Genomic DNA, 26,298 nt, shown 5'->3' on the forward strand with positions numbered 1-26,298 from the left:
TGCATGTGGACCTAGTGAATGATTTTATCCTTAGACCCTTCGTATGACAATACAACACTGAGGCCACAGGCAAATTCCTAAATCCAAAGCCACTTACACATACAGGACATGTCCTTCACGATGGAATCTATACAGTGTCCACTGTAGACACACCACCAATTTTAAAACAAATTMCCCTTAGCATAGTTCACCTCTAGAACTGATTCCCACGGTGGTAGATGACCATGTTCGGCTAACAAAAGGGTTTGGATGCCAAAAAGCCAAAAATGGTACCTTTCTCCATGCTAAAAGTTAGTTTTTCATTCCCTATGACAACTATCTGGTCGGTATCTTATAGATTTTTCTACCAAGGTAAAATAAATCATTGTAGATTATGCAGATTGGCTGGAATATATCCCAAATCCAGCAGAGATTAAAAAGGCAGATACCTGCCATTTAAAACATTTTGCTATTAAAACAGCTGAAAACAAGATAATGCCATTACAGAATTTGCTTCCTTAGAGTCTGTGGACTTAAAAAAAAAAAAAAAAAAAAAGCACAATGATCAACTCATTTCATTTCCTCACATTTGGAAATAAGCTGATTAAACAGACTCACAACAGATCGTGCCAAATTTGTCAGGAGCTTAGTTTCCTAGCAACAGGTACAGAACAGCATTAGCAATAGATTAATGATTTGCACTAATAGATTTGCACTGTCTTACAACCTTTAAAGAGCACATCACCTGCACAGGGTAACTACAAGGGCTTTAGAGTTCAGAAATGTATTATAAACATTCTAACTTTCTACAAAATACTGTTCAAGAAAAACACCCATTTTAGGGCAGGAAAGAGCACACAGGTGCTCAGGCACCCAAATCCTCTCCCATCTCTGACCCTGGTTGCCTACAGTTACTTTACCCAAGAAAAGGCTAAATGTACTTTCTTGCAACAATTTCCCCCATGGAAGTGACTAGCATAAAGCTAGAAATAGTGAAAATAAAACCTCAGGATAGGTGCAAATAAAAATGCATATCCTCAACTGGATTTGTGCAAGAAGCCTCAGGAAGTGCGGGGAAAGAGGGCACCTTGGTGATTAAATTAAATGATTAGTATTTACTTTTATTAGTATCAGTAGCTAGTAGCTATGAGTATTTACTTTTCACCAAATTTGACCTCCTGGATACTATTTCCCCTTGCAGCAAGTAAAAAGTTAATACAAATCAATGTTTTGTTTCATAACAACTTCCTCTCTCTCCCATCAAGCACAACAATTAAATTCTAATCCAGTTGGAAGAGACCAAATTGCAAAATAGAATATTGATTTGCATTTCTATTCATTTTAATTTAGCGAGGCAGAGTACAATCCGTGAGTTTACACATGGGACTGGGAAACAGACATAAATACTATGCTCCATTTCCCCAAAGATCCATTTTTGTCATAGCAAGATATTTCATAATTCTAATATAAATGCACAACTCTTCAAATCACCAGTATAATGCACACACAGATCTGTTGCTTCTGACCTGCAGCTAGTAGCATTTCACTCCAAGTAAATGAAACCCTAAATTTATTTGTCAAGTCTTATGGCTAGCCTGCCAGCCTAGCTCTGGCATCCTCACTTTTATGCTGGTGCATCTTGATTTGCAAGTGTTGTGCAAAGATGACACGTGCATATTGTGGTAACTGGAGCAGACATTGTATTTGTTAAGAAAAGCATCTGGGCTGCCCTCCTGGATGTGGAATGAATATATTTCACTTGAAGGTGCAAAATTCTCTGAAGTCCTAGAAAGCTCTGCAGCGTAAAGTAGCCATAAGTGCCACTACTTTATGGGCTGCTTCTCAATGTCTGGCAGTCACATGGGAGCAGGCACAGCTTGTGAACAGAAAAACTTACCCACAATAGCTGTTGACCAACCCTAAGCCTTTTTTTAAATAAAAGAAGCCAGCAGGAGCAGGTGTTAGTGGCCGTTACCAGGAGCGAAAGCGAGCAGTGCTACCACCGCTCTTAGTCAGACGAGAGGCACTGCTGCACTTCTCCAGTCCTGAAACTGATCTAAACCTTCTGAGACAAAATAAAGGCCAACTGATTTTGTTAATGCAACAGAAATGATGACAAAAAGGGTGAGCAAAGAATGAGTCTTACTTTCCCTTACAGATTACCAGGCCACAGCTTAAGAAATGAGGTGATGCCTTATTTTATAAGGAGAGMGCTACAAATAAACTGTCAGGAATGACCTTTGCATCTTGCTGAAGAAGGAAAAACCAAGGTTAAACATGACTAYTTGGGTTAAATTAACAGCATCTATGCAGCACGTTTTGCAGAAATAACCAAATAAAACACAAATGAACAACAGCTAACAAACCCTTTCAATTGAGGCATCTATAGTGCTTAGCAGCTTATACTAAACACCAAAAGAAAGATGGTAGATGGTTCCAAGGAAGCTACATCAGATTATTTGTGGGTATATTTCAATATATTACTGCAAATTTTCTCTTCCACCCTCCCTCCTGTCTAAAATTCATTTTGAATACATGGCTAACACTATTCAACTGCAAATTCCTTAAATAAAAAAATGAATGGTTACATACTCTGTAATTGTAGCAAGCAGTAGACTCTTAAACATGCGAAACTAAACTGCTACATTGAACAAGATACATTTAAGAGAAATCTTGCAGATGGAGGAAACAAGCTCCACAGAACGTAACAATCTACATTAGACACCAGCGAGCAGAATAAATAGTGACATACATCTTCTCTTCAAGAAAACCAGACTTCCTACCTTCACTACCGGGTGTCCTCCAGTAGATGCTTTCACTGCTCCTCTGCTTCCTTCTGTTTCATAGTGAGCTCTATGATGAGTTTTGGGCTGGACTTCTATTTTCAGTTCACACTGCCCATAATGGCTTGGTAAGGGCCAGTCCAGAGGTGGCAAAGAAGATGTGCTGCAATCAGGACATGCACACTATGGTTACATGAACAATGCCATTCACCCAGCGTACAACGAATATAACTAAACTACACACAAATCACACAGCTTACCTACCAGATCACTGTCAAATAAGAATAACTAGTCTAACACAATTGCTGAGAAATTCCAAAATGCGGCTGATATATTAACATCTTTAAGTGGAACATTTCCTCTGGAGTTGTTCAGTGCTGTAATTATTCCTTCTAATACCTGATTAAAAGACAGGCATGACTCCCTGTCCCACATTACCAGCATTACTCCATACACTCTTAGATTATTTTTTATCTTCAAGTCAACTAGCAAGCAAGTTTAAACTGCGTTAAAGGGAACAATATTAACTTACATATAATCTAAAGTAAGCCTGCCTGGTCTGCAAGTCATTACATTTTAACAGCCAGCATTACTGTCTTGAAGTCAGCACTACATTTTGCTAAATATCATTAAACACTATATGATGATCCACATTTTTAAAAGACAAGTAGCCCAATTAAGCGTGAAGACTGTGTAGCAGGCAACAAGCAAAGTCWAGGACATCTGCAACACTTGCTTAGCTTACCCACATTATACCCTGACACAGCTGTGATGCCTCTCCACAGAAAGAAAGAAATGCATTAATAATAGCAATATGGAAGAACCTCAGAAGGAAACAAGCCCTGCATTATCACCAGCTTTTTATACCTATCCTTTGACCTGCATAAATTCACAGACTTACAACTCCGKTAAGATGAACAGCCAGATTCAAGTCAGTAATTACCCAGTAGAGCAAGTCAATGCAATGTAAAAAAAAGAAGCATTTATCCTGTATGTTTATAGCACTGGGTATAGCAGAAGAACATTTGCGTTCCTGTAAAGAGCTTTTGAACACCATACTCGGATCAACTGGGAAAACAAGCCCRGCTTTATGGAGGGGGCCAAACAATGGTTTGTTCCATCTCCTGCAAATGCTCAAATCCATTCCTGGTCTCTTTATAGGAAGGGCGGGGGAACAGAAAAACAAAATGCACCCATCTATCCAAAACCATGCAAATTCCCCTAAACACTAGCAGCCCATAACCTCATCAGTTATACCTGCTAGAGAACTCAGCCCAGAGCTGTAAAATACACGCACTGCTGGCAGAGAATGTTAGAACTGAATAAAAAAGGAAAGAAAGTCTTGCCTTTAGGATGGACTTGGGCTAAGCCTACAGCACCACACATAAAAATACTAAAATGAGTTTAGAAAGAAGTGTAGCAAACAAAAAAAATGGCCTTAATTAGGTCTAAAAACTTCTTTCCCTGTTTTGCCAAATATATCAAAATAGTTTTTGTGCACAGTGACTGGATACAGTCCCTACAAGGACTTAGTATAACATGTGAACTATGGACTAGATATTGGGGACTAAAAAGTATTATTGAATATTATATATTAAAATCATTAAAGAAAAGGAAATTATTTGTTGATTACAGTCACTCTCCATCAAACTTGAGAGAAGTTTAGTCCTTCTGCAATCAACCATTAAAACATGGCATAAGCGCAATCAGACAGCTCTATCAATTCTCATTATCTCCTAAAATAATATTTACACTACTAGAACAAACACAGAGACAGGAAAGAAACCAAACTGCAAGATTTTTTTTATTCTTTGAAAACAAATAGAAAATATCAGCATGAGAGCAAGCACACACGCATGTGCAAATGCCTAAAATATTCAAAGTTTGGAAAGATTTCAAAATGCAGTTTTCCAAGTATTATGAAGATTTTCAGGCTGCACTGCATTAAACTTACCTTCTAGATGCAGCAGGCTAGAGATTTGCAGCTGCTTCCATTTAGAAAACAAAAAAYGGTGCTGGAGCCCCAAGCTGCGACCATTTCTCCTTTAATGTTTTTCTTGCTATTTCTATCACCCTCAGCTTTTCTTTTGGACAGCAGTGCAATCTTAAAATATTTGACTTTAATATTTATATTAATAGAAATATTTACACAGTTCTGTGTAGTTTTCCTAAGGGGATATCATTTTAATGGATTTAGTGTATCAATTTAATACAAAGTATTCCAAAAAAAGTAATATATGATGCTTCTCCATCACGCTTTCATTGGTGTTTTTCTCAATCTTTTGAGGCTGCACACTGACCTGGATCATTCATCTGTGGTTTCATTCAGTTTTGAAAAGAAAATTTTTGACTGCGATTAATTTATCAGAGCCCCAGTTGCCCGTCCAGCTTCTTCAAACAGAACCWAGGAGAACAGCTTGGAATGGCACCTTCTCGGAGTCCCATGGAAGTCACCCTGCACCCCGACACTAAATGAACAAATAACCAACAGATCCAAACACAAACTGGAAACTCTTCTATTTTTTCACTCCACACAGAAACCAACACAAAAACACAAGAAAATCAGACTAATCACCTGAGTGTTTTGGGGCAAGGTAACAGGTTTGTGCACATCTGAACACTTCTCCATGTGAAGCCACCCAAAACCTGACGCTGCAGCAGGAAAATAAGTCTGAAGACTTATTCAGACACATTCAAGAGTAGGAGAAAGAGCTGCTTGAGACCCTTGCTGGTGTTGTAGAAAGATCTCAGCCTCTTCCACGTCACACAGCAAGATGACGCTTGCATTATAAYGATAAAGACATTTTATTTTCCATTCAGAACATAGAATCTAGATCAACTGTTGACTTAGGGTTTTTTTCAAGCCATTTCAGATCATAATATTAAAAGAAACATGATCTTAGATTGTTAAAAATCACTCATTTCTGAACTTGGATGGGAGGAGGAATATGTTTCTAGCCACTTGCACTCGTTTTATTAGAAAAAGACTGCCTAGTTCATTACCAAACGAGTTACAATAGCTTGTGGCTTATTCCTCTACAGAAYGTTCATGTTTTGTTTCTCTTCAAATGAGAGAGAGAAAAAAAAAAAWGGTCTTAACAGCCAACTAGTAAATCTCCAAATGCTACATTAGGAAACAGAAATAACCAGTGACAGTCATCCTACATGATTCATTAATTCAAGTTTCAACATGTTGGCGAGACAGCACCCATCTATAAACCTACAAACGTTCTTCCAGTAATACCAAGAGTTGAATAATCCGATTAATGCAAGYCTCAAAAAGCTCCTATCACATCAAGATTAAAGGCTTTGGGGAACAGCTGCTATTCAGAGAAACTCGGAAGGAAGGAAGCCCTTGGCAGCATCCTCAGCRCAAGGCACAGTACTTACAATTACCCCTTCAGCATTCACAAATGTATTTAACCCACAGCATCCTCACCTGCAACCATCACRTGGGAACCACAATCGACTCAGGTTGCACAACACTGCCGAGGAGACACCTCAYATTCAGCACAAGGGCAGTCTAATGAACCCAGATGGATTTCAGTTCTCAGAGGACACGGTGGGCCCTGACTCTGCCCCTCTTGCAGAAGAGCCAGACCCCAGAAATGAGATGCTCCTGGAACATCCTGCAGGCCGGGAAAAGGTGCTGGATGGCAGCTCTGCACCACACTAAGGCTCTGCTCTTTCCTCTGCCCACATCTGCTGCAGCAGGGCCAATGAGGGCTACTAAAAACGATCAGTTAACACCCTAAAATTAGGGTTTTCCACTTGGAACACTAAGACTGTGCATATCATTGGACAGACAGTGTGACATTGCGCCTTGCACTGGCACAATCTGCCTGTGCTGCTACCTTGACTGAAGTGTTTGCAGGATTAGTTCTGTTTTAGTCTAAAGCTCTCCTGGGTTCCTCGCTTAGAAAGTTTTTGAGTGCAACAGAAGCTGACACAAGAACTCCTTTCAGCCACCCTGAGCGAACACGCTTCTACCTCCTTGTAGGCACTAGCTCTAATAAAGACCTTTTGGAAATTTCCACTAAGATTTCAAAATGCTAGTGGAAGTTATTTCCTTGGCCAGTTAAGATCCACAGGTTGTCTAGAATGACCTGTTGGTCTTTTCTTAGTTGCAGCAGAAATAACACTTGCCACCTACCTCTCTCCCAATACATCAAAATCTATCTGTAGGAAAGGCTTGTTGACCATACCATGTTGGTGGATATTTCACATCTTTTTCTCACCCTGAGTTTCAGCAGGGAATAATGAACAACCACAATTACCCYGTGACAAGTGAACGTTAAGACCCAGCAAATCCTTGAACATCTTGCATCCTAACTGCAGCCCCTTTCAAGAACACTTGTAGAGTCAAACCRCTGCTGGGCTTGTGCTGCACTGCACACAGGAACATTTCCTCAGGTGGARCAATTTGGGAGTTAATGATTTTGGGGACATTCCACCTGCCACAATGGGTTATCAATAGATTTTTTTTTTTTTATAATATGTACATCCAAAATATCACCGTTCCACTAGGAGACCTGCAGTTAAATATACTTCCAGAGCACTGATAAAGCATACCGCCAAGTAAAATCTGTATTCTAGCATATCAGAACAAAGCAGAGAGCTTAATCTTACCTGTAGCACAGAGSTCCTGTATTAAAGCACTATCTGAACTTCTTTAGATTCTTTAACGGTGCGTAAACATTACAGCAATAGCCTAGTTTATTAAAGCCCTAAGAGGTTCAAAGTTCTCTTGCTTGTCTCACTTAAGTGGGTACTTATCTTCAAAGTCAGCGATTTGCAAATATTTTCACTTGAAAGTTTTGCTAACACAGCATAACTGCTGTTATTCCTATTTAACAGAAAACAGATGGGTAGCAAATGAGCTTGTCYGTAGCGCGCTCACACTGAATGATTTGCTCTTAAAATTAAGACTGACGGTCCAACAGTTATGTTAAATACTGAACATAATTCTGTTCCCTCGGCTTCCAAAATAAGGTTTCAGACAAGAAAAAGAACTAACTGTTCCAGTATTTGCCTACCTAGTTCGACTCTCTCCTCACAAGGTAAGTAATATCATCAGCAGTCCTGGCTGTCAGGAACAACTGCCAGACAAGAGCAAGGAAGATGCTCTCACACTGCTATTTATCATCATCATTGAAGAGATTCCTGAACTATAAGTACAATCACCAAAGTCTCTTTGCTCTTCATCGCCACAGCATAAAAACTCTTCAATATCCTATCACTTCAACACCTTTTAGAGTTAAATTTGCAACATGGTGTTCTTAAGGCAAACATTAGTTCATATAGTAGTTTCAACAGTAACTCTGTAAGTCAACTTACAGCTAAAGATTCCATGAGAAGCAACAGTTAGAGAAATAAAATTTTATTTCAATATTTTTTCCCCTTAATAGATCCTGCCACTGTTACCTGGTGGACACAAAAGCACAACTTGCTGCTGTCAAATATTTGCTCCGAGAGTTAAAGAAGCAAAAAACACASCAACCCCCTGATCCCCTCATCAACTGCACTATCCTACAAAACGCTTATTTGACACATAATTTAGACTCTCGGGGCTAATACGCTAAACTCTCAGCCTATTGTCCCACTAACCATTCCTATTACAAGCCATAAATTCAAAAGCAACAAGGCCCAAAGGCACCAATAACAGAACCAACCACCACTTGCAGTTTCCCCATCACATCCACCCATTTAAGGCAACCRCAGAGCGGTGCCTCAGTCAGCGCTGCCCAAGCCTGTGATCTCTGAAGAATTCTACTTCTAGTGACATGCCTCCACTACAAGTATTATTACATTTTTTCCCTCATTAGAAGTTTTAGGGTCATCCCTATACTCATTTTTTCCCTTCTTCATTGAAGTTTAAAAAAAGACACTTTTGCACTTCCTGGAAATTTTGCAGCTGTAAATCTGTATGAGGGAGACCGATCAGATGATCAGAGGGACAAGAACCACCAGTATCAGATTTACAGAACTCTGGCCATCAATTTGTGTAAAACAAGTGTATATATCTCTTCAAAATGTCATTTTACTATTCATCTTTCTAATACAGCAGCTTTGTACTCATGGAGGCTGATTGAAGCATAAGGAAAAATATTTAATAAAAGGGCATCCACTAATGGATATTCCCACAGTAACGAGTATTTCCACTACACGCAGGAATTTCACAAAGACAAGGACCGAATTAAGAGCATTCACAGCAGCAAACTGACCTCTTTCAGACAGCGCCTCCACATGAGCATGAGGATCAAATTTAGCTATTTGAATACCAATAGCCTCTAGGAAGAAATACTTTTTTTTTTTTTTCTGGTATTCTTCTCGACTATTTATAGCCTGCACTGAAACAGGCTATCTAAATAAGAAAGTGAACTTGAATTGTCTATATTTCTTTTTAAATAGAAAATACAAAATTCAGGAAAAGAAAGAATGAAATAATCCAATTAATGAAACTATGCAATAGCCTAGAAGCATCGTTTTATACAGACTGAAGGAGAAAAAAAGGTTTTGATGGTAAAATTCAAGCTCTGGATGCTTAAACAGTCCCCAAATCAGCATCCTTCACAAAACAACGGGGCAATGAACGAAAGAGGAAGTCAGATACATTACTTTAGGAGGGAAATATGAGGCACAAATAAATTCAATACTTATCCCTCATCTGGAGGTGGGTAAATAAAGTATCTTAGACAAGAGTAGCTAGAATAAAAGTGTAAAACTGGTAAGATAAATTCATTGCTGAGTATTCTGTGAGATGATCAAGTCACTTTGCAATTGAAGAAATGCTTACCTGCAAAGATTTGGTAAATGACAGCACTGGCAGAGAGCCTGTGGCTAATACACTACTCAGAGCTTCACTATTCCTAGGTGTAGGGAGGAACTATCTATTTCCTCAACGCCTGTTTTACAGGAATTGTTGCAATAGTTCCATCCCTAACCACTCAACTGCACTTACCTTACTAGGAAGCAGGAATGTGACTCAGGGCAGATAATCCACATACGTTTTTCATATACAACAGACTGGCAAATTAGGTATTTCTATCTTAGATGACAATTTGTCAGCAAATTTATGTTGCTTAATAATTCAGTTCACTTGCAAATAGTTACAGTCCTTATTGCCCTCTGTTTTCTTTTCACTTTTGCAATTAGAGAACACAACTGCTACCTRGAACTAGTACCTTTTTGAGGAGAAATTAAAATTTGTTATTTATAATCATGTAAAACAGACAAAATGACCAAAGGAGTGTTGATTAAATATAGAGACAAATAGCCTATTTTTATTTAAAAAGCACTTTTAAAGAAGTTCTAGAAAATGCTGTTTTAAAATTAACAGAGTAGATTTGGTATTAACAAAAGAGAGCCCTCTGGGCAGCACTGACCTAATCAAGATAAATATCAAAAAGGGAAACAAAAATTCAGTGTTAGATGAACACTGAAGCCCATTTGGCAGCACCCATGAGAAGTATCCCTTCAGTAAGCTCTTCAAATTGTGATTCACTTTACTTCCATTGGTTCTAGGAATGCTTCCCTGTGTCCTGAAAGTCCTGGTTAGGGTTTCATTCAGCTTGGTTTGTAAGCATACTCCTCCATAGACAAAGATGATTCCTTGCCATTAGCTCACCAGCTAAATAAACTGCATATAGAAAGCATCAGCTACAGCAGTCTTTAAAAGTGGAGCAAAAATATATCTATTCTTGCTCCACTGTTCTAAATTCTACAAGACTCAATCCCCTCGAGAACTCTCATGTGCTCAACAGAAATGGAAAAGGTGTTCTGAAAAAATCTCCTCAACAGGCTTGTTTATCAGACAAGCCATCAGGAAATGAYGCATCAAGATGTTAAAATGATGCAAGACTGATATCTAAATTTGGAAAAAGCCACTAGAAAGGGAAATTACTGCTAATATGCTAGCAGGTTGAAAAGTGGATGCTGGCTTTTTCTGAGAAAAAGCTGTGCTTTTGTGGGAGGCGCCTGGGAAGAACTCTGCTTCAGAAAATCTGGGTTATTAGTAAATTCTGAACTTTGCTAAAAAGTTCTGCCCTCTCAGAGCAGAAAAGGTGTCACAAAGGTGTCCTTTAAAAACTTTAAGGACACTTTAAGGACACAAAGGTGTCCTTTATTTGACAGGAATATTCCCTTTTTATATTTTGCCTCAGTTACCATAACGGCAGAAATACTTTTGGAACCACAGCCCACAAATGACTTGGTTCTATATAGATTTCAGTATAAAATGCAAACTTACTTTCTCTCTAGAATTAGAAACCGTAATCAGGCCAAAGATGCACATAAATAAAAAAAAGAGAAAGAAAATCCACCATTTTATATTTCTCAGTTTTATAAAATCATGTAAGTCAAAATTGTTTAGCTGTATTAAATCTTCTACTGCTTAGATTAGATGCAACAGCCTAAAATGAACACATGCATAAAAGCYGCACACATTTGACTCAGTTCAGCTTTGTGCATTCATATTGACAAAATTTATTAATAGAGTCAATCGCCTGCATTACACTGTGGCTGCGGCAGTTTAAAAAGAAKAAACAGATGGGCATTTGCTATATCAACTTGCTTTTCTCCGATTATATCATTTACTTAGATTACAATAACTTTTCTGAATGCATCACTGAAATATAAACACGTTAATACATCTCTGTAAGATRCAAAGAACGGGAGAGAGGGAAATCCTAATCTGAACACTTTATAGATTTTTTTTAACCACTTACCGAAATATAGGGGTATGGCCAGGCTTTGGTTTGTTCCAAGTAAAGTGCGACGGAACAGAAAGAAATTGGTCTCCRGGCAAATCTTTTTTCAAGCTGTGTTGAGATCCAGAGCAATCATCTACTGCAGTTTCAAGGGACGACGATAAGTTTCCCTGCTCCTCAGGGCACAGATCAATTTTTCCAGATAAAGTGGCCGTTTGATCCTCTGAGGTCTTCCTTGTTTTCAGAGGGATGTCAGTCTCTGTACAGCACTGAAATGGTGWAAGGCCAGAATTAAGACCTTGTACATTGTGAATAGAAGCGTTTAGCCAGGTGTCTTCTGTTATGCTTCCTCGGGGGGAATGGCCAGGGGAGGGAGTTGGAGAATGGTGAGGAGAGAGAGAACCCGCGTAGCAGATCTCAGCACTGGAGTGTCGGCGTTTCCCGCAGGGGGACGTGGGTCTCGAGGATGGCCTTGATGTAGGTCTGGGGCTCAGCCAATTTTCATCTGTGATACTAGTTCTAGGAGAATGACAGGGAGATTGTCTAGGGGACAAGGCATGCCCAAATCCATACGGTTGTTGCCAAGATTCATCGCCGGGACCTCTCGGAGAGCCACCAGGAGATGCCAAAGGAGAGCCAAGGGTGAACCGTGCAGCCGCTTCATTGAGCTCTGAGTCTACATCATCATAAACATGGGAAATGGATTCACAGGAGGAAGCATCTGAAAACCAGCTTCTGGAGGAAATGCTGCTGGCAGGGCTTGGGCTAAGGGATGATTCCCTATATGATGGCTCAAGAGGAAGATAGAGATGGTCCCGCGATGGCCTTTCCATATACTCATTTTCAGTGCCATTTGTGTGCAATTCATCTTCATTGGCTTCAATCCCTTGATGACAGTTAGGTGAAATAGATGTAATCTGAATACTAGGGCACTCGAAGGGTTTGGGTCCACCTAGTGGACTATATTTGGAATCCGGTACCTCACCAGTCCCCTCATAGTTCTTATGACTCTGAAGTCTGGTAGAAGGTGACAGAGGAGAGGAGTGAGACTGCAGTCCGTGGCGAGGAATACAAATTGGCTGATTTACAGATGAGGATGGCTGGTCTACATTGAAGATGTATATGGATGCACAGTCATCTGACTCGAGATCTGGAAGAGGAATAAAATCAAAGTAAGCAAAGGTGGAACAAGGAACCAGAGTGCAATGCCAAAAAGGCCCCCAAACAAAACCTCGTGTGTGTCCCATTTGMTACATTCCAGACTTTCTATATCGCTCTTTGAACCAGCAAAGCACCATAAAACTCATCTTTTTTTCTTTAATTGACATATTTACAGCTGCCCAAGATTGCAGCCTAGGTTTCTGCTATAAATCTTATTTTTGACCATCTTCAGCAGTTTACACACATCTTTAATGRTTTAACACACAGCATACATAGAAAATGTGCTTAAGATCTTGAAAGGATCTAACTGAACCACTTAATTCAAAGCACACCTTTTGTAACTACGGTCCATTCTAGACAGTTCATAAATTAAGCCTAATTCATAAAAAAGTAATCTGCTTGATAGACACATGAACAAATACGATACCTTCTGCAATCCCATTAGTCAATACATTTCAGCACTAGAATATCATAGGAATAGTATTTACATCCTTTAAAATTAAAAAGCATCTTACAGTGGCCTAGCCTTCAACGAAGATTACAAACAATTAAACATTCACTCATAACAGGCCTAACAAGAAACATTATTTAAGACATTATGAAGAATCTCATACCAAAAAAGTGCTTTTTGGTTGCTTATAAAACTCCCAAGCATCCAGCCCACAGAACAGCATTTTTCAAGGCTAGTCTCACCACATTTGAGTGCAAGTTGTTTATCCAGCATAAGAAAAGGCAAAACAAAACATTCTCAAATCTCTCAAACTTACGCAAAATAGAGCAAGTATTCCAAAGAAAAACAAGCAATCAAGAGAGAGTACAAAGCCAGCAGCTCCATCTTGTAGAACTGAAGCAAATTTTCTTGCCTTGCTTCTCAGTATTAACTGCCAGTAAGGGACTTTGGTCTCTGAGACAAGATTCAAAAATACGGCTTTTCCCTTATTTTGTAACTCCTATGCTTCCACTTTCCTTTCTTTTCCCTGGTAGAAGAGATCCTTTTCTTTAGCAACCTAAAGGGTAAGTTTGGCAGAAACTTGAGATGGTTCCCTAGTCCATCCTCTCCTACACACACATACATGTATGTATGCGTGTATATAGATATATTTTCTCTAGTACATATTTATATATTGTCTCCTAATTGTTGCCTTGCTGTTTGAAACAAGGATGACTTTTAGAATAAATCTATTCTCTCACACAATCAGGTAACATACTCAAATAAGAAACAATATGTTTTAAGCCTTTCCATGACAAAAAAATGTTGAGCAAACTGACTTTTATATATGCAATTACCTCAAAATTAACTTAAACCCACTATTCTTAAATCTCAGAGACAATAGAAAAGCATTTTCAAATAAAAAGTACACTGCTATCAAGGAACTGTTATGTTCTCCAGACCCTTAAAATAATTGCTGAAGTTGAATAGGCAGAATATGTCATTCATTAAACGAGATGTAAAACATTTAAGACTAAAACTAGGCAGTTTTGTGAGTATTACAGTTTCATGCACTATATGCATTTATCTGTATTACATAATTACATCCTTAACTAGTATTACATKCATTAAGAGCACAGGACATTGTCACAGACTGCTTTCTAAATATGCATACACTAATAGGATCAGGTTACCCAGGAAGGGCTGTTCCGTGTATTGAACAAATAATTAACACAAGCTCACTATATTAAACAGTGTGAAAAAAGTATTCTCGTACCTTACATCTAGCACARTAAAAAGTCATCTTTCTATTTCCAAACACCTTTTTTTTTTTTTTAAAGAAGACATTAGTTGGAAAAGCAATCTTTTCCTTTTTGCAGACAGTAGCTATTTACATATTTTCCATATCTACTGGTAAACTTGTAAGTAAGATCTCAGATATTTTTGCTTCCTAATCTATTACTAGTATTAGGTCTGTAGGTCAAGAAAGAAAAAAGGTAATTCTAAGACAAGGACGACTGGCAAAAAGTAGTAAGGAAATTTCAAAGTAGTAAGAAAAATGTTATAGTTTTCTGACTTTGGTTTCCTAAGTCCTGTATAAAACCCATTTACCGTCATGAAYGGCTCTAGGAACAGCAGCAGCACATTCCTCGGGTTCAAACTCACACCATAGCAGAGTCTTATTTTCTTGCAGCAACAACCAAGGAATCTTTAGATACTTAAGGCGGTTTGTCAGCTCAGTGTCACTCAGTTCACTCAAAGTTTCAGTTGTGGGGAGCCGAGGTGGARAGATGAGATGAGATGATCACAAAATGCAGCGAGGATGTAGGGAGGAGGAGGAGGAGGAGAAGCCAGGAGCAGGGCCACTCTGCAGCTCAGGCTCCTCTGACCCCTCTCCAGGGCAAACAGGGCCTGAGGAGCCTGGCCCCGCTTTGCCCCTGTCCTCCCCACTGCGCACACCCGCACGCTCAAARACAGGAAGGCAGAAACCTAGAGCAGCACTAGGCACCTAATGCACCCCAAAACCCCGAAGCTGGCTGAGGGCTGCAGAAACCACACCCTCTGGAATCTAATTCACCAATACTGGACATAATTACACTTATTACAAGCTGTTAGTTGCTGGTATAGAGAACAACAGTAAGATCTTTACTGTTTCATTAATTCTACTAAGTACAAGCTGCCTAACGACTTGCTAAAATATACACCAATAACCATTTTTAGTCACCACAAAGAATGTACGCATAATCCAACATGGAATATCCCTCTGACTAATTTGAAGTAACTAGTAAAGCATATAAAGTTGGAATATAATTTAGGTGAAAACAGCCACGAAAAAATATGGTTAACAACATAAGGAACAAGAGAAGCTCTAAAAATATCCAGCACAGTATTTCAAGGCAGCAGATGCTAAATAAATGCAAAAAAAGTCTCACAGAAGAAAACTGAGAAGTGAGATACTGACATGCCCAAGGCAAAAATAAATAAAAAATAAATTATGGAAATCTTATAGCTTAAAAGGAGAGCTATTGTATCCAAATAAATATTGTGAAAAAGGAACAGAGTACTGCCAGAAGTGAAGTTGACCAAGTCATGAGGCCTTCACTGACTTTAAAATATAGAAAGACAACATTCAAGAAACAGAAACTAGGTCAGATTACTAAGGCAGGGGATGAAAACCACCACAGCACATGAAGGCAAAAAGTGAAAAGCAAAGATGCTGGGTGGAACACACATGGCAAAAGCCAAAGATCAAGAAGARTGCTGCCAGTCACATCAAAAGCCTGACACAACCCTGAAAATACAGCTGCGTTATATGCCTTTTCTTTGGTAACATTAACTGAGTGTATTGGTAACAAAATTAATAGCAATGCAGAATGAAAAAAAGCAACAAAAAAGACTAAATAAAAAAGACAGTAAATTTTGKAGAGTTGTGGATTGATAACTTCACTTCTAGGAGTTATATTGATAGTTTATTTGGCCCAGTAAGCACTTAGAATACAGAAACAAAACAAGACAACGTTTAGAACAAAGTCATATCAAACACATTGCTTTATGACTGATTAAGAAGTTCTTGTGTACTGCACAGAGAGAAACCCAACTTTGCTTTAACTTACTAACATATCTAYCGCTACCTTGCATGGAGAAGACGCTGAGCCTTCAGGAATCAGGTGAGGTCCCCTCTGCTCCGGGCTGCAAATGTGTCTGCTACTGAGGGCTCACAGAAGTCAGAAGATGCCCCGTACTCACACAGGGCACGTTAGCTATATAAAGCTGCGGATTTCTATTTAAATTCTGCCTCAGCTGTCTGTGTCATCCTTTATCAATGAGAGCCTGCCTGTCACTTCGAGTGTCCATTTGCTACCATTTGGAAAACAGACTAGTTTCTAGAAGCTCCTGTGCAGCATTAAAACAAGGCTGTCTCATCTCTAAGCCGCTAACTACCCTTCAACACAAGTTGTCTAAGTGGGGAATAAAGTTAAATAATATCCAGAACAACTGTTCCCGGAGTATATTTTGCYGGCTATTTGCTGCATCAGGCTGCACATTCAGGACTAGTAGCGCTTGCCCACCAGTTGTTCACTCCTCAGCAATGTCCTGGCACACGAACTGGTGCAGCTGTGCAGTGAGCCAGATTTCTCCACAGAAGGAAGGTCAATTATTATCAAACATCTAAACACAAGGCCCGTGCCAAAATTATCCAAATCACTTTATTCTTCTAGGTTTGGAATCTCRTAGACAAACAGGTTCTGACAATAAGAGTTGTTATAAGGTACTAAGAAAGTGCAATGTGACCCAGGTTTCATAAAAATACTAGTGAGAAACACAGTATCGGTAGTCAAGTCCTTTAAATAGCCCAAGGAAAGACTTGAGCATTGCCACAGACAGCATGTGTGTTCTCAGGCAAGTCATATAATCTGCATCTCCATTCCCAAACTGTAAAAAGAGAATGACAACCTCTTCTATTTCTCAGGTCTCTCGTAACAGTTACTATTTGCTCTTTCTAGTCACAATGCTGTTATAAAGACTGCCACAGAAATTCCCATAAATAAGAACAAAAAGCCTAACCGGCTCCATTTTTAATTCATCATTCCACTTATTTCCTACAAACAATGTTCACACTTCTCAAGACAGGAGGGGAGTCTTAAGCTTCACAAAGAACTAAAACATCCAGTGGGAACAGTTTTCTTTTTTGTACAGTTACAATGCCAGTTACCTTATCAACCTTCTTTCTAGCATTCTATCAATGGAGAGATCAATAACGAGATGTTTACCTCACTTTTGCACTGCAATCTGAGTCTTCCAGAGAAGGTTCCTACTTTCCAGGGCAAGCTTAAAAGTCAGTTTTAGTGGGGAACTTAAGCAATAAACCCTCCCAAAACAGAAGAGTTCAGCAGTGTATTAGTTTATATGGACTATGACTAGCTAGCATAAGGMACCAAATACAGTATTAAAAACATAAACAACTAGGAAAAACAACTAGAAGAGGCATTCGGAACGATTTTAGGGGAGAAAACACATCCTTACTGCTAAGCTTAGCAGCACAAAACCCAGCAATTCAAGTTCAGGCCCCCAGAAAGGACAATTTATAACAAACCCCATTTTATGAAGGACTTCTCCTTGCTCAATAGTTTTGTGCTGTTTCATGTCCGTATCAGATTACTTAAAAGGACAAAAATAAGTTTTACTCCTGTCAATCATGTGTGCTAGAAGCAGCTCTGCCCAGCCTATGAGAATTTCACTCCTTTTCTTGTGTTCAGCAAGGATTCCGGAAATGGAAAAGAAAAACAATCTTCTCTACAGTAAAAAGTGAATCTTTTCCAAATTCTAGTCTGGATGAGAATTAATTACCCTCAGTGCAAACTGCGGAGAAGAAGCTGCACTAGTTAAAGCAGCTTAAGCAAGGGAATAACGCAAGCCAAATGTTTACAACTGGCACTGTATAAAATAAGAACTGACTGGCACCCAGGGTGCAACTACGTATTATGTTTTTTTCAGCAGCAGCTACCCTCCCACACCCTGACACAGAAAAGGGGGAGCGGGAAAGACAAGATGCCCACAAGACCCTTCAACCATTCTGGCAGGAGGACTCACAGCGTGGTSGCATAAACACCTGGCTGTGTACACAAGTGACAGAGTGACAAACGTTAGGACGCCGACAGAAACAAGCAACCAGGAACTCCAGGCCGTTTCACTACRAAATAAAAATGCAACATGCAACTAAACCCTTAAGCCATAGCTTGGTATGCTAACAGACTCCACAATGGGGCTCCAGCCTTCCAGAACCAAGCACTGAGAAGAAACAGAGCTTCCAAAATCCAACTGCTGATGTACAGCTGTGACAGACAAAAGATAGGAGAGACTAGAAAACAGACAAGCTATTTACAGAAGAGTATGTTGACATGGGCTGGGCCTTTGTGGAAATAGGTAGAAAAAGAACATAAAGGCAGAAAGGTTGAGTGGGGAGAGTTTAAGTTGCACAACAAGAGGAGGACACATCAAAATGAGAGTATGTCTTTATCAATACAGCATGACACATAGGCTGAGAACTAGTAAAGGCAGATTATGAGCAAACTAGTCTTCACCTCAGCAAAATTGTAGCTCATTCAAGTATTACTACAGACCTTGGTYATTATATTTTATAATACAGCTTTATTTTAGACTTAATGTGAACAAAACCCAGCTCTGAGAGYTGATATTGTGAAATTTCCCTGTTTCTTCAGGTGTTCACACCAATGTAAAAATAGCAATACCTTGAATGCACTTTGCTAGCCCATCAAAAAAGTATAACAGATGGAAAGAGGAATCCCACAGCCAAGCAAAAASGGGAGGCTGAAGCTGACAAAAAACCCTACAGTGTTTTACATGGTAAGAACCAAACAGAGCAAGAAAGAGGATCTTTCAGCTATGTTCAAAACTCTCCTCAAAAACACTGCAAGTGAGACCTTATTAGCAGGCCCCATGACCGCACTGCAGGTAACCCTGAAACTCTGCTTCCCTTCAGAGGCTCCTAAATGATTTGTACTTATCCCAGTGGGATTGGAGGCTTCACTGCAGGAAATCAGTTTAGAAGAAACAAAACCTGCTCCAAGAAACAAACAACAAAAAAACTAAGAGAACTGAAAAATAGTAGGGTTTGTTCCTCTAAAACCTAAACCTGAGAAGCTGTACTGATAAAATATAGACACTTAGATCTAACTTAAAATGGTCGTGGAAAATACAAAAAATATTGACAGCTTTTCTTAGAGCTTCTTTGCATTAAACTGCACACATTCTCTTGTGGCCTTGTTACTTGAGAAGCTATCCCAAATGACACCACTAAAACTGTTTGTATTCACACTGTTATTCCATCTCCTCAGTTTGTTTTTAATCTTTAAGAAATAACTAATAGAAAACATTTCATTTAAGATGCATCTAAATAGCTCTAAACTATTCAAGATCATTAGTATTGTTCATTTTCCAGGGACCAAAAGCAGTGAACCAKTGTCACTAACAGCTAATGAGCAAAACCTGGATTTGTATTGACTTGTAGTTCTGGGTTTGGCTTTTGTGTTCTTTTCTAGTATAAAGACACAGAAGGTTAACACCTTGCAAAACAAATTCAGAGGTTAACACTTCTGGTTGACAYCCCAGCGAGGGCCACTTACAATGAGCATTCCCTCTCCAGCCTGGTACAAATATCAGTTATCACCGATTTGCATTTAAGAAGCCTCCTCATTTTTCCCATTAACCCAAACAAAACAAAACAGTTAAAAATCAGGGATTTTTAGAAATCCATTACTCACAGTCTTGGCTACGAAAAAAAAGGGGGGGGGGGAGAAATTTCAGTCCTTACAACACAAAGATTCTTGTTAAACTAGTGAATTCAGAGATACTTGCCTCCTGCAATCCTAAAGAAGCTCATATTAAAGAAAACACAAAGGTCTAAGTTTGAACTCAAAAGTGATTCCAAAGTGTTTACAAGCATTCATATTTGTATACAAAASCACAACCTGTTAACAAAATAAAAATGTATTATTCTGCTTTCTAAAAGTGAGAAACACTTTTAATATRAGTTGACTAATTTCAAGTATGGTCCCTTAGGTTGCACTTCGACAAACATCTGCCATTAATCTCAATGTTGATATGAATATGATCACACATTTTTGGGGTGATAAATTTGTACCCACTCACATTTCCATCTACAAAATGTTTTGTATGCAGCTTCATATGAAGTTTTTGTTCTCTAAAAAAAAAACACACTCCAAATCAGATGTCACTTTTATGAACATATTGCTGACAGATCGTTAGCCTGTAACCAGATTTCCAGAAATCTGATTTTGCCTCCCTTCCGCCAAGTACATAAAAAAGGAGACTGGACCTTCCAAATAAAACTGACAAAAATATCTCCTCTTCCATCACACCTATCCTTCTTTGTCTGAAGAGTAACCAGAAACATTCAATGCCACAGAGACATTTAATCAGAACAGGCACGTAAATGATTAAGTTCAGCTGTTCTGTTAACTCATGAGATGTGTAGCTCACAACACAGAACAAAATCCCACTTACTGCCCACTTCTGCAGGTCTGCACACTTAAACTGACCTTACCTAAATGACTTAATTCTATAGAATTATGTTCGTCCTATTTTTGCCCACATTTCGCAAGAAAATTYATACAAGTTCTAAAGGCAGACTAACATGCTGACTTGTCAATAAGCTTGCTCCTGCTTTCCAATTTTACTTAGCTTTCCTGATCATTTCACTCATCTTAAATTCCACTGTCATTTGAACCCCACATGGCATGCCTGGACAAATGCAAGGACTTGGATGTTGTTTTACAGGCTGGGCTTGCTGCCAAGTCTGTTCCATGCACTTCCCTGGCCCACTAGGGCAGCTTTAGGCAACAGCTCCCTTATTTATGTTACTGCTGAGAACAGCCAAACTGCTGCTTACTATTGAGGGAGGCACCATCTACTCATTTCTCATCCATTCAATGACAACATTACTTATTTGCCTACTCCTTCATGGGACACACACACTCATTTGCAACTGTGGAACATAAACAAAAAGAGAATGACCATTTTTTAAGCATGGACTTTCTTTTTCCCTCCTGAGGAAAAACACAGTTTATTTCCATTTTTCAGAAGTCTATAAGAGAATCATCTGCATAAATAMTTTGAATCCTGCTGTGTCCCACATCCCCATGCTCAGCATGTCTTCTCATACTACTGGTGTGCCCATTTCCCAAGAAAAACTTCCTTTAGGTAGCATAACAGGAAATAATACAACACATATTGAACATGTCGCCTTCCCAGGATTACCAGCTTCAGCTACGTGACCTTTCAGGCCAGGCAACTCCAACATCACTGATAAGGGATTTAYTCCAGCAAACATTTTCCTTTGTTTCTCCCTCAGCACCTCCAAGTTTTCTTGAAGTCACAAGGTTCTTGTCACAGACCCTCTATTTTTGGTCAGATGCAGCTGTTTGATTCCCCCTCCCCTCCACGAACAGATAACATAACCCCAGCCTATCACTGATTTGCATCGTCTTCCTCTGTGTCACTCTTTAGTGCGCAATGACACCAACATGCTTCTCCCAGGCCTTAAAATAAAAGTGAGGGTAGCTCAGTTAGTTCAGGTAATGACTTTATTCTATTTAATGCTTACTACAAAAACACAAGAAAAAAAACACATCACTATTTCGCTATCCTTTGTTTCCGGAAGAAGAAAAAGTATCAAGTAACCTTTCCATTCATTGCTTGTAGTCATACTAGTAGATTTTAGTCTTAACGTACAGGCATTCTTGTTTGTAAGGCAAATGTCTACAGGTCAGCAATGACAACTGTATATATATATCTCTATGTGTATATATGTGCGCACACACACACAGATGGCATATATATGTATAAACCACAAAGTTCTCATGTGAGAGCCTTATACATTTATATAGACAATCRGAGACAGAAAAAGATCTCAAAGGAAAAGCTTCAGACAAACAGTACGGGTGTACAGACTGGGCTCTTAAAGAAAGATTTCAGAAGTTCCTGGCTCCATTCTGCTCTTTTCAGCTAAKGAGAACAGACTCTGGAGCAGTTATGGATCAGAAGCACACGACAGCAGTGACTGTCAATGCGAGCAGCCCTCACACAGCTCGCACCTTGTGTGCACCCATCAGTGCCAGGATCCAGGTCTAATTTCCCACTCAGTCTAATCTGAGACTGCTTTCTTCTCCACCACCACTTTCTCATTCCTGCCTCCTTCACCAACTAAAGAAAGAAGAAAAAGTTCAAGCATTCACTGCCGACTTCTGCAAATAGTTTAGCTCCTTTTCTGCTCTTTACCAACAACTCTAACAGCAAAGRCTCGATGAATGCAGATTTAAGAAGAATACTTCAGATACTAACAATCAAAGCAAGGCTATAAACACTAATATTATGCTGGCATTTCAGTACAGGCCATCAATTTGAAAACTCTTAGTACACATCCCTATTAAATGACACACACACAATGCAAATTTTGCTCCYGAGAACTCCGCCTAGACAACGAGAGAAAATTCAGTGCCAGCCATTTCTTCAAAGCACTTCCCACATGGGCAGGAGAAAACTGCTGAGCAGCCCAAGCATCTCACGGATGCTAACAGAGGAAGAAGGTCAGATACCGAAACTTTAAAAAGAAAAGCTCGGGTATCACTTTGATGGACACAAGTAAAACACATATTTCAATCTCAAAATTGAGCAGCAACYCTAAATCAGTAACCTCATGAACTGAAGTGAGGAGAAGAAAAAAAAAATCTTCAAAAGAGGAAAAAAAAAATCTTGAAAAGAGATTCCCCCCCTCTCAAACAAATGCAATTCTAAATCCAGGTATATGGTCTTTTATTCAGAACAAGGCTCTAGTTTGCAAAGATGTTTTGAATTGTCACTAAATTCATCACAGATTCCAGATTCCTTTTCAAGAGGCAAGAAAGATTGTGAAAAATAATTCATCAAACGCTTGCTACATAGTATTACTTAACCAGATATTAAGTCACAGGAAATACCCAAAACTTCTTTTCACTTTACGTTTCATGGTTTGTAAGTAAATGCAACAGACTTTATGAACAAAACTCCAAAGAGGATAATTTTACACTTGCCAAAGTACACATACAAAAAATCTGTACTTTTAAAGCACTAATATTCTGGGAAAACAAAACACAGATGATTACTCAAATTGAAAGCAAACGTAGTGAGATTTTCTCCTGCCTTAACTCATAATCAAAGAATACATGTTGTACTTGTGCACAGTACTCCTCAGCCTCAACAGGGATTTTTAACAGTTACAGTTGAGGGCAATAGAACAAYTCACTTGCTTTTTCCCCAAATTACACTGCAAAACGGCAGCAGGGGGAGAGGCAAGCTCCTCTGAAGGCCAGAGCTGCTTTGCCAGGCACAGCAGCAGCCCCACACCACGCAGAACCGCCCCACGTGTTCCGAGCACGGAGGGACAAAAACACCAAGTTACCCGAGCACAAGAGCACCCTGGCCCAGTTCTTTGCAGATATTTTAAATGTCAAGCCAGGTTTCATCAAAAACTGCCCAGTGCCCAGCTTCCCTTCAAACCATCTGAAGGCCTTTTGACAATTTCATGTTGAGAGCAACATGAGCAAATTGCTATTTGAAATACTACATTAAATGGGCGATCTCTTTGATGTTACRTGGGGTATTGCTGCAAAGGTTGTGGTGTTAGACTAGGGACTTGTAACCACCTCACACCGTAGTCCTCCTCAACAGGAACTACACTGTTTGCATCAAGCACACAAGCACTGCAGTCAAACACTAGTCTCAATTCCTGCCACTTGAACCATACTACAAGAGCATTAGTTTGAGTACCGTATAAACAACAGAGAAAGTGCTCTGTGTAATCAAAACTGGGTTTATTTCTCTAATTGTCTCTTTTTAATGACACAAGACAACAATCTACAGATCTGGATTAGAAAAAAACTTGAAAAAATATATTTATGTAGGCACAATCATAAATGAATAAAATCCTTACAAGAGTGCAGGTAGTCTTGGCCAGGTAAAATTAAAGTGTTATTTTCATGTTTTTTCCACAATAAATTTGTACTGGGCACTTCTTTTATATGCAGAGTGATCCTCATCCCAAATATCTATAAATGTAGCAGAAAGCATATGAGCTTGTCTTCAAATATCATGGAAAACTTGGTAATTTAAATATTATTTACCTCAAGTAAGTTTCCCTACCATCTATATTTTACTATCAGCATATGCAAGGAAAACAAAAACAAACCCTTTGCACGTACTTTGCTGCACAACTGACAACAGCAACAAGTTGTAYGGAATTACAAAAACTGCTTTAGGGAGAAGTAAGAATTTTAGTTCATCRAACCAATATACTTGGATAAGGCAAAAACACAAGATTTAATGCACAAGTCCCTACTTATACAGTGTGYAGGGCCTGATAAGTGAAACAGAGGCAGAATTAGCAGCTAATCTGTGGCACACTTGGAAGGAGGGACCTATTCAAACCCTCCCACCTCAAGGCCAGCCTTTTGCAYAGCAGGACAGACCTTGAGTATTTCACAAAACAGTGAAATTACTGAGTTATGCAGATGAATGCAGGGTTTAGTTCTACCCCTAAGCTACAGGCAATGCATCAGTTCCTGATCTGAATAAAACAATTACAACGTACATACAAAAAAGAGAAACSAAAAACCTATAAAGCATGAGAATTTCCTTCTAGTCAGTGATGTCTCAACTATTTGTTAATGGTAGTTATGGTTAATGTAGAAATGCTGCTATAATGCAAGGATTATGCATGTAAATTGAGCAGTATTTCTAGTTTTCTGGGCAACTTGTTTTCCCATTCTCATCTGTCACTGCCCGAGTAGTTTAGATTATTAGCGTTACGTGAAAAGAATCGTAAGGAGAAGTGACTGCAATTATTCCTGTCATAATTTATTAACGCTCCCGAGCGTTTCTCCTCCGACTCGTACGCATCCCATTCACACGGCACCACAATACATTTATTTCGGTTAGCAGAAGTCAGGCCCCTTCCCGAAAAGCATAATTTGTTTTCCTAATATCCCCATCTGCCAACTCCACTAAGTTGGAAATCCGAAAGGAAAATTTCCCCTTCTTTTTAGCAATCTGCAAGCTGAAAAAAAAAAAAAAAAAAAAAACCCTTTCGAATCTCAGAAGTCGAAGACATTTTTAGAAACCAAACCAGTCCATGCTATGGACTGACTGTGTCCAAGCGTTTTCCCCCCCGGATCCCTTTGCACTCCACAAGTAGGAGGACAAAACAATATGGCTGCATCTTTCGGCCTGGATACGGGCACGTTTGCGCCCTACCTCGCCAGCCCGCTGCTCACGTTCAGGGCAGAGAGCAAATCCAAGCCAAACTCGTTCCCAGCAGGCCGGGAAATGAATAAGTTTCCATGCCGGCAGCGTGACAGGGAGCTGCGGCGCGGCCCCTCACCGTCCGCAGGGGACACTTTTACCCGCTGTTSTTCAAGGGAATACCGTGTTCTCCCCCGACGGGACGGGACAGCCGGGACACAGCGGGAGCGCAGCGCGGGGCAGGGAGCCGCGCAGGGCGGGCCCACGGGAGCTCGCCAAGCCCCTCCGGCCACGGCGAGCCCGGTTCGGCCCCGGGGACGGCGGCACCGAGCCCGAACCAGGCGCCGCGGCAGTGACCTTGTTCTGCCGGCGGCGCGGCCTGCGCCCCCCCTCCAGCTCCCCGCGAGGAAAACAGGAAGCGGAGCCCCCCCTCCGCCGCGCCGCCGGGACGGGAAGCGGCGCGACCCGGCGCGGGGGACAGAGCTCACGCACCTGCAGGCCCCAGCGGCGGCCCGGGCCCCGGCTGCGCGTCCTCGCCGAAGATGAGCCTGAAGTCGAACTCGTCGGTGGCGCCGCAGTTTGCCGTAGTCATGGGTTTGGCCGGCGGAGCCCAAGCGCGGAGCCCGCGTCGCGTCGCCCCGCCGGGCTCGCCGCCGCCCCTCAGGGCCGCCTCATAACAAGCGGGACGGAGGCGCGGGGCGAGCGGGAGCGGCGGCGGCGGCCGCAGCGCGAGCTCCCTGCGCGGCCGCTTCTGTCACGCAGCGGGGAAGGCGGCGCCGCCGGCCCCGCCCCCGGCCCCGCCCCGCGCTCGGCCTTCTCACGCGCCCGCTGACGTCACGGCACCAACGGCCCCGCGCGGGGCGCGCGCGCTGCCGGGAGCTGTAGTTGTAGGCGGCGCGGGGCGGGGCCGGGCGCGGGCGCC

The 26,298-nt window shown here is 40.5% G+C and overlaps 1 protein-coding gene across 2 annotated transcripts in view; it reads right to left on the reverse strand.

Annotated features, from left to right (window-relative positions):
- The window catches only part of NFATC3 (nuclear factor of activated T cells 3), a 57,755-nt gene extending 31,735 nt beyond the window's left edge, over positions 1–26,020 (reverse strand). For both annotated transcript variants that reach the window (XM_026039809.1, XM_026039808.1), the window contains exons 1-3: positions 25,869–26,020; positions 11,489–12,620; positions 2,763–2,925 (exon numbers count right to left, since the gene is read on the reverse strand). In XM_026039809.1, coding sequence (XP_025895594.1) covers positions 2,763–2,925; positions 11,489–12,620; positions 25,869–25,968 — 1,395 coding nt within the window. In that variant the 5' untranslated portion in view covers positions 25,969–26,020. The remainder of the gene's footprint in view (positions 1–2,762; positions 2,926–11,488; positions 12,621–25,868) is intronic.
- Between the last annotated feature and the right edge of the window lie 278 nt (positions 26,021–26,298).

This window comes from Nothoprocta perdicaria, unplaced genomic scaffold (assembly GCF_003342845.1).
Source record: "Nothoprocta perdicaria isolate Ctin4 unplaced genomic scaffold, notPer1 scaffold_242, whole genome shotgun sequence".
In the NCBI taxonomy this organism is placed as follows: domain Eukaryota; kingdom Metazoa; phylum Chordata; class Aves; order Tinamiformes; family Tinamidae; genus Nothoprocta; species Nothoprocta perdicaria.